A 9,734-nucleotide genomic window follows, 5' to 3' on the forward strand; every position below is an offset into this window, starting at 1 on the left:
ACAAGGTTTTTCTATTATTTGACCTATTGACCTAGTTTTCGAAGGTACGTGACCCTGTTTTGAATTTTATCTAGATATCACCAAGGTGAACATTCTCACTAATTTTCATGAAGATCTCATGAAAAATATGGCCTCTAGAGAGGTCACAAGGTTTTTCTATTTTTATACCTACTGGCCTAGTTTTTGACCGCACGTGACCCAGTTTCGAAACTTATCTAGATATCATCAAGGTGAACATTCAGATCAATTTTCATGAAGATCCATTGAAAAATATGGCCTCTAGAGAGGTCAAAAGATTTTTCTAATTTTAGACCTACTGACCTAGTTTTTGACCGCAGTTGACCCAGTTTCAAACTTGACCTAGATATCATCAAGATGAACATTCAGACCAACTTTCATACAGATCCCATGAAAAGTATGGCCTCTAGAGAGGTCACAAGGTTTTTTTATTATTTGACCTACTTACCTATTTTTTTAAGGCACGTGACCCAGTTTCAAACTTGACCTAGATATCATCAAGGTGAACATTCTGACCAATTTTTATGGAGATCCATTCATAAGTATGGCCTCTAGAGAGGTCACAAGGTTTTTCTATTTTTAGACCTACTGACCTAGTTTTTGACCGCACATGACCCTGTTTCGAACTTGACCTAGATATCATCAAGATGAACATTCAGACCAACTTTCATACAGATCCCATGAAAAATATGGCCTTTAGAGAGGTCACAAGGTTTTTCTATTATTTGACCTACTGACCAAGTTTTTGATGGCACGTGACCCACTTTCAAAATTGACCTAGATATCATCAAGATGAACATTCAGACCAACTTTCATACAGATCCCATGAAAAATATGGCCTCTAGAGAGGTCACAACGTTTTTCTATTATTTGACCTACTGACCTAGTTTTTGATGGCACGTGACCCACTTTCGAACTTGACCTAGATATCATCAAGGTGAACATTCTGACCAATTTTCATGAAGATCTCATGAAATATATGGCCTCTAGAGAGGTCACAAGGTTTTTCTATTTTTAGACCTACTGACCTAGTTTTTGACTGCACATGACCCAGTTTCGAACTAGACCTAGGTATCATCAAGGTGAACATTCTGACCAACTTTCATACAGATCCCATGAAAAATGTGGCCTTTAGAGAGGTCACAAGGTTTTTCTATTATTTGACCTACTGACCTAGTTTTTGATGGCACATGACCCAGTTTCGAACCTGACCTAGATATCATCAAGATAAACGTTCTGACCAATTTTCATGAAGATCTTGTGAAATATATGGCCTCTAGAGAGGTCACAAGGTTTTTCTATTTTTAGACCTACTGACCTAGTTTTTGAAGGCACGTGACCCAGTTTCGAACTTGACCTAGATATCATCAAGGTGAACATTCTGACCAATTTTCATGAAGATCTTGTGAAATATATGGCCTCTAGAGAGGTCACAAGGTTTTTCTATTTTTAGACCTACTGACCTAGTTTTTGAAGGCACGTGACCCAGTTTCGAACTTGACCTAGATATCATCAAGATGAACATTCTGACCAACTTTCATAAAGATCCCATGAAAAATGTGACCTCTAGAGTGGTCACAAGCAAAAGTTTACGGACGGACGCACGCACGCACGGACGCACGGACGACGGACACCGCGCGATCACAAAAGCTCACCTTGTCACTTTGTGACAGGTGAGCTAAAAATAGACTTTTCCTTAATTATATAATACATTCATGCATCCTTAAAGGTGTTTCAGGTAGCAGGAAAATGCATCTTTTCATGTACCATATTAAAAAAATTTCGACATCGGGAGGGGATACCCCTCCCAAACCCACCCCAGGTTGGGCCCCCCCAGCAAAAAAATCCTGGACACAGGCCTGTGGGATGGCATCAGAGGTAGTTCCATTTAGGACTACTGACTGGATCCTATTATCTAAGAAGCCTTTGACTCATCTTAGTGTGTTACCTCTGACTCCGTATTCATGCACTTTTAGGACATTCTCATGGCTAACCTTGTCGAAAGCCTTACTAAAATCTGGTAGTATAAGATCTACTTGTTTCTTATTGTAGACTTAAGTGACCAGATCATTTACTAACTGAGTAATGCATGGTCTTTTTTCCCTAAATCCATGCTGTAGGTCATACAGAATACCATGGTTGGTGAAGTGCTTAACAATAGATGAGAAAACAATGTGTTCAAGAACTTTGCATAGGACACATGTTAATGAAATTGGCCAATAATTTACTGGATTTGACCTATCACCTTTTTTTTAAAAATGGGGGAAACATAATGCAGATTTCCACTGGGATGGTTCCAAGTGATCCTTCCTCAAATGATTTCTGGAATATGACCTCAAGGTATAGTTCTACAGAAAAATATTGAAAACACTTTCTTGGATTTTGCTTTGTGTAAAAAGGCTTTGTATCATGATCAACAACAATGTCAGTATATTGTTAATTTTATACAGAACATAGAATTTTCAACAGCAAATTTATAATTTACGACGTCTGTATCGTCCAAAGTTCATTCTCGGATTCACAGTGAAATCTACCCGGCCAGTGATCATATCTAGCTGTTAAAAGAACACATTTCTTTTCTTAAATGAAATAATACATGACAATGACACAAACCACTATTATACCTAGAGAAGCTGCAGATTTATGAGGTAATACAATTATTTATACAACTGTTCAAACATTTGTCCTGTCCGTTTTCGGTATCTCGGATCAATGTCAATCAAGGTAAAAATCCGAGTAAATTGTTTCCGTGCATTGCACCGGCTAGTGGGCGGGGCCACAGAGTAACAGATGTAGTAGATTATTTATACCCAACTCATGCAAATAATTTTTATTGATGCAGACACATCATCAATGAGACATGTCGGACAAAATTGCACAAAGTGATATAGATGGTTATGGGTTTAATATTTCTAAATCATTCGAACATACAGTTTACAGTGAATTTGTGTCCGAATATCTTCCAGTAATGACCAGGAGAGCAAGAAGATGGCAGCAGGTGATTGGGAACAAGAATTCCATAGCAAAATCGGGAACAGTGAAGAGATTTTGTAGAAAAGGGATTCCGTCTGCTGAACGCCCCAAGGCATGGATGTGTCTAAGTGGAGCCAATGAGAGAATGAAGAACAACCCACACCTTTATCAACAAATGCTTGAAATGGACCATAATAAAGAACTTGTTGATACAATCACTCTGGATATTCACAGAACATTCCCAGACAATAGATATTTTGCTAGCAACCAGAGTGCCACAAGTTTACAGAAACCGCTGTTTAATATTTTAATAGCTGTAGGACATCGAAACAGGACTATAGGTTACTGTCAGGGGATGAACTTTGTGGCTGGGTTGCTGTTGCTGGTAATGAAAAGCGAGGACAGCTATGAAGAGAAAGTATTCTGGCTTATGGATACCTTGATAAACAATATTCTTCCGGAATACTTCCATCCAGATATGCATGCTGTAAAACTTGACCAAGAAGTGCTTGGTGAACTTGTCAGATGGAAGGCTCCAGACATTTACCATCATCTTGAACTTCAGGGTTTGTCATGGTGTCTAATAGGAATGAAATGGTTTATCTGTCTTTTTGCTGATGTGCTACCTGTTGACACTGTGTTACGTATTTGGGACTGCCTTTTCAATGAAGGCCAAAAGATTTTGATGCGTGCATCTCTAGTCATAATTCTCAGTAACAGAGATAAAATTCTCAGGTGTACAAACTTTAGTGAAGTCACTGATCTCTTTAAGGAAACGGTTCTGGGGAAAGAGAGTCTTCATTGCCACTCATTCTTACATAGCATGTTTAAAGATATTGGATCTTTACCCATGGCTAGAATCAACAAACTAAGACGTTTGTGTGAAAGTAAAGTGGTATAGAAAACCTCATTATAGACACTGTGCTCTAGTCATTTGGTTAAATTATTCCATCAAGACTTTAAAAGAAATTTAGTGTATATTAGTACATATCAGCTATCAGCTAGCTCTATTTGGAAGGAACAGCTAGTTCAACTATTGTCACCCTGAATTAAGATCTGATTATATGACTGTAAATGTGGTATCAAAGTCGGAGAGTCACAAAACAACTTTTATGTACGCAGCCTGTCCAAAACAAAGCCCTAGAACAGTCACTGTGTTTATATGGATGTGTTTAAATAAGAAATCTATAAACAAAGTAAACAAATAGGAAACAAGGATAAAACAAGCATGTGGAAGAAAAGATCAGTACATTTCATTGGAACAATCAGTGGCAAAAACACCACTGGGGGAGTTTGAACTGTTTATTTGCGTAAAAACCCATCCTCTTAATCTGCACATTGTACCAGTTTATATATATATTTTTTTAATTTTGATTATTGTGACTCTCTAATATATATTTAGGGTTTTTCAGATATTTTTTATTTGTTTTTAAGGCCACCATCATATATCTTACGTAGTTATTTTTTAGTTTATACTAATTTGTTTTAGCTCAATTGTGATTGTAACCACTCTTACATATTTGTGGATAAAAATGAAATAATGAAGCTCTCTTATGGTAATTACCAAATTTATAAATTTTTTATACATGCGGTCTGAATTTATTTTGTACTAACCTTGTACCATGATTGATTTTCGTATCATTGTACATCGGTCAGTTGGTTTTTATATTTGAGCCGTGCCATGAGAAAACCAACATAGTGGGTTTGCGAACAGAATGGATCCTGACCAGACTGCGCATCCGCGCAGACTGGTCAGGATCCATGCTGTTCGCTAACGGTTTCTCCAATTCCAATAGGCTTAAAAAGCGAACAGCATGGAGCCTGACCAGACTGCGCAGATGCGCAGGCTGGTTTGGATCCATGCTGGTAGCAAACCCACTATGTTGGTTTTCTCATGGCACGGCTCATTTCATGTTTACACTTTAGTGTTAAAGGCTCATAATGCATTGTTTAAAATGTGGCTGACAAACATAAAATATATCAGTTTAGTGTTAAATCCTATTAAAATAATTGTTTTCTCTATTTTTGTCAAAAAATTGAATATTGATGAGCAAAGTAGAAAGTTTGATTGAATCTATTGTTTTTTTATTACCTCCCTTTTTGACATTAACTGTAAAAGCTTAAGGGCAGTTTTAAAAGTCCCGCTTTTCTAACCATATTATTATGCGTAACTTCTATATGGAAAGCTGTTTCATTTGTTTTTAACATAAAATTTAAAGCCTTATGGGACTTGAATATTCTAAATGTTTGACCCATTTTTTTTCACAACAAATTCCATTTAAAATAAGTGCTTAATAATGGTCACATCTCCAGAATGACATATTTAGTGTTTTTTGTATACTGCAAGAGTCTAAGGATATGTTATTTGATAATTTTGCAGAATGATGTTCAGTCTATTAGAACTGTTTATAACAACAATGCCGCTAGCTGGAATTTGTACGTATTTATAAGTCACTTGGATTTAATGCTGAAATTATCCCACCTGCTCTACAGGTCTACCATGTTATTTGAACAAGTATTTCATGTTGTTTATTTCATTATTTGTCTTTGATTAGACTAATTTTTTTCATGATGATGTATTTAAAAATTACCTATAGTATTTAAAATGCTTTTTCATTTTTATTATCTTATATTTATATAGTTAAAGGGAAAGAAAATTTTGTACTTATATTAATTCAATCTGCTAGGATTTCTTTAATCAAATAAAGAAATGAAAGAATTTTCAAAAGCGGCTTTAAAATGAGAAATTTCTTAGCATTTAAATATTTGATCAAAATGGTGGCCATTTTGTTTCCATGGCAACAAAAAACAAAATGGCAGATTTATTAAATTTCTAGATACATATTTGAGCTGTTTTACTTATTTCTGTAAAATAATTTCTCTACTTTTTCCAGCTATGATAGAAGAAATTACTATGTTTACATCTTGCACTCAAGAAATATATTAAATTCATCTATTTAACACGTTATTTGTTAAATAAAGAATTCAGCTGTGTTTAAACACACTAAAATGACTGCGTCCATGATCAGTCACTTTCTTTAATATTAAACTGCTATATCTTTTTCAATAGTTGTCCGATTTAAAAAATTCTTTTCAGCTTGAGAATGGCTTTCATATAAAATCAATTAACTTATTGTCAGACATTCTTTGCCCTTTAAATACTAAGAGATCGCAATAATAATGAAATTATAATAATAATGTCTTTATTTCAACAGGCAACACAGTTGGGCATGACCAGTCTTCCCTGTGAGCCTCCATAATATTTACATATACATGTATACAGTTACAAGATTGACAGTGTTTAAGAAAATATACAATGAGAGATTACATATAAAGGTAAACAAGAACACAGCAAAGATAGGTCACAAAATGATCAATAATTTTGAAATGAACTGAATGAATATTAAAGACTAATGGGACGGTAGCAGTTTGTTGCCCACAAGAGAACCAGCATTTTAGGTAGTTACTCTTAAACAAATTTAAGTTTTCAGAATTTCTAACATCAAAAAGTAGTGAGTTCTAGAGTTTAGATCCAGAGTAAGACAAAGGTTTTCTGCAAAATTCAAGTCTAGGTTTTGGTACTGTAAGTAGTTTTTGCTCATATGATCTCAATGATCTATTTTCAGTATAAGTAAAAAGTTTTTCCATATAATTAGGGAGTAGGTTGTTAAGGGATTTATAGACTAAAATGGCTTTTTTTGTATTTGACTGTATCTGAAAATTTCATCCAGTGTAATTGTAAAAATAAATCATCAGTTGGAGTATTGAATCTTTATCAAGAATGATCCGAGCTGCTCATTTTTGAAATTTGTACATGTTATTAAGAAGTTCAGTGTTGCAGTTTCCCCAAATAGTACAACAGTAGTCCAGATGAGGAAGAATGTATGCATTGAAAAACATTTCTCTTGAATGCAGATTTAAAAACTGTTTGATTCTCATAAGTAAGTAAAGCAAGGAGTTGCATTTATTAATAGTCGTTTACCAGTTTAGTGTATGGTCAACATGAACGCCTAAAAGTTTTTCAGTGCTTGAAAACTGTACAGTTTTATCATGGACGTAAATACTTAAATTTAGATGTTGACATTTATACAGAATGTAGTAGCAAAATGTAGTATATAGTGAAATATTACATGAAATCAATTATTATTGTACTACGTAATTATATTTAGCAATTTATTCATAAACGTTGACTTTACGAAAGAGATTGTGATAAATTTACTGTGATTAGTTCAACGGGTGTTGGTATTTAAATCTTTCTTATTCTTAGTCATTTAATTTATATTAGATTATGCTAATAGTTTGCACAATTATAATATATATGCTTTAGTACATTGTTGTGAAAAATGATGACATCATTAAAGTGTCCAATTATAAGTCTGTTTGTTCTCTACAGTTTACAGGGTAAACCAAAAGCATTGTAGTGAATCTGTTTTGAAATCTGGCCAGCAGTTTCAGAGTAGATTTTCAAAGATTTCCATGCAAGGAAAACTAGCCTCACTGTCTGACAGCCACGTTTTTTAACAAAACTGAACAAACAAGAGCTGGTAGAACATGAAATGCCCCCTTGATGCATTAAGTAATTGCACAAGGAACAGGAATTATATGGTGACTGTACAAAAAGTTCTACTATTCTGGGTCAATGTGACCTTGACCTTTGACCTACTGACCTCAAAATCAGTAGGGGTCATTTGCTGGTCATGATCAGCCTCCCTATAAGTTTCTTGATCCTAGGCCTAAGCGTTCTCAAGTTATCGTCCTGAAATAGTTTTACTGTTTCGGGTCAATATGACCTTGACCTTTGACCTACTGACCTCAAAATCAATAGGGGTCATCTGCTTGTCTTGACCAACCCTCCTATCAACTTTCATGATCCTAGGCCTAAGCGATCTTGAGTTATCATCCAGAAACTGTTTAACTGTTCCAGGTCACTCTGACCTTGACCTTAGCTGATCTCAAGATCAATAGGGGTCATCTGCTGATCATGATCAACCTCCCTTCAAGTTTCGTGATGCTAGGCCCAAGTGTTCTTAAGTTATCATCCGGAAACGGTTTAACTGCTTCGGGTCACTGAGACCTTGACTTTTGACCTACTGACCTCAAAATCAATAGGAGTCATCTGCTGGTTATGACCAACCTCCCTATCAACTTCCATGATCCTAGGCCTAAGCGTTCTTGAGTTATCATCTGGAAATGGATTGGTCTACATACCTACCGACCTACCGACATCTGCAAAACAATATACCCCTCTTCCTTCGAAGAGGGGCATAACTATAAATTATATTTTACACCAAATGTAGCTGCTAAGATCACATGTTTAAGTCTTAGTGTGCCTGTTTTTTAACATTTGTAACTCACCTTTTGAAATAGCACACTTACTACTGTAATTTGAAACAATTCAACCATTCCTTTCATGTCGAGTGTGTGTCAAGTATTTATTATATATATACTTTTTCTTGAGTATCCTCAATAGAGCAAATCTATTTTCAAAGGCTTAAAATGATGAAACAATTCAGCCAAAATAGTTGACAGAGTTATGTACTCTTGCCTACAGATGGAAATTATGACAATAAACAAGAGCGCCACCAAGCGGGGCAATATATACCCGAAGGGTTACATCACAGGATGGGAGCAAAATTTAAAGAACATGACTGTTGAAGCCCAAAGGACAGGAACAACAAAAAGAAGAAATTCCAAAAAAAAATAATTTCTAAGTCCACAAAAAAATTCTTACCAGGTAGTTATGTCAAAATACATCTAAAAATTGGATGTACCATCCATGTTGTACCACAGAAAAGTGGTCTCGGTTTTTCCCTACAGCCAATAATAAAAAAGTTTCAAAATAAGCTATATATAGTAACAAAAAAGGGAAATAATTAAAAAAAATTTATTGTAAGAGAACAAAAAGGGATCTGCCAAATAAAAACAAGAGCACTGCAGTACATAGCAATATATACAAAGCAGTCATATATGACCTTTGACCCCTAAGTGTGACCTTGACCTTGAAGTTAGTCATCCAAAACTAGCGCTCTGCACGTCGTCTCAGTGTGGTGAACATTTGTGCCAAGTTTCTTTGAAATCCTTCAAGCAGTTCAAGAGTTACAGAGTGGACACAGCAAAGTCATATATGACCTTAAACTCCTAAGTGTGACCATGACCTTGAAGTTAGTCATCCGAAACAAGTGCTCTGCACGTCATCTCAGTATGGTGTACATTTCAGCCAAGTTTCTTTGAAATCCTTCAAGCAGTTCAGAGAGTTACAGGGCGGACACAAAACACACTCATATAACCTTTGACCCCTAATTGTGACCTTGACCTTGAAATGAGACATCCAAAACATTGAAGAGTTACAGAGCGGACACGAAATTGCTAACGTACGGACGGACGGACGGACAGGCAGACACCGGGACCATAACATAATACGTCCCTTTGGGCGTATAACAAGCATTCAAAGTTTCAAAGCCACATGTCAAAAAGTTTTGAGGAAACATTGACTTGTACGGAAACTGAGCCAATTTCCTAGTCCAAAAGGGCCATAATTCAGCCAAAATAGTTGACAGGAGTTATGTAATCTTGCCTACAGATAGAGACTGATATAATAAACAAGTGATAAAAGTTTCTAAGCCATATGTCAAACAATTTACACAAAATATGAGCTGGTACGAAAAACTTAACAAAGATTTGTAAGTTAAAAGCCTTGATGGAGTTATGTACTTTTGCCTAAAACTGGACATGGTGATGTTACA

At 35.6% G+C, this 9,734-nt stretch overlaps 2 protein-coding genes across 5 annotated transcripts in view; one reads left to right on the top strand and one right to left on the bottom strand.

The window, feature by feature from the left end:
• The window catches only part of LOC123564106 (peroxiredoxin-like 2A), a 150,071-nt gene that overhangs the window by 11,493 nt on the left and 128,844 nt on the right, over positions 1–9,734 (bottom strand). The window contains exon 1 of one of the 4 annotated variants that reach the window (XM_045357422.2): positions 2,698–2,806. The exons of 1 other annotated variant lie outside the window; for it this stretch is intronic. In XM_045357422.2, coding sequence (XP_045213357.1) covers positions 2,698–2,699 — 2 coding nt within the window. In that variant the 5' untranslated portion in view covers positions 2,700–2,806. Of the gene's footprint in view, positions 1–2,631; positions 2,807–9,734 lie in introns of those variants that run through there. 2 more of the 4 variants (XM_045357420.2, XM_045357421.2) reach the window with 2 other exon arrangements.
• LOC128555169 (growth hormone-regulated TBC protein 1-A-like) lies at positions 2,785–5,460 on the top strand. The gene has a single exon (XM_053536755.1). It carries the CDS (start codon positions 2,879–2,881, stop codon positions 3,890–3,892), a length of 1,014 nt encoding a protein of 337 aa, XP_053392730.1. The 5' UTR covers positions 2,785–2,878; the 3' UTR covers positions 3,893–5,460.

The sequence above is a fragment of the Mercenaria mercenaria genome, chromosome 2, assembly GCF_021730395.1.
Source record: "Mercenaria mercenaria strain notata chromosome 2, MADL_Memer_1, whole genome shotgun sequence".
Classification (NCBI taxonomy): Eukaryota; Metazoa; Mollusca; class Bivalvia; order Venerida; family Veneridae; genus Mercenaria; species Mercenaria mercenaria.

Excerpts from the sequence above, each read along its gene's own strand:
- LOC128555169 (XM_053536755.1), top strand. The coding sequence starts at position 2,879 with ATGTCGGACAAAATTGCACAAAGTGATATAGATGGTTATGGGTTTAAT.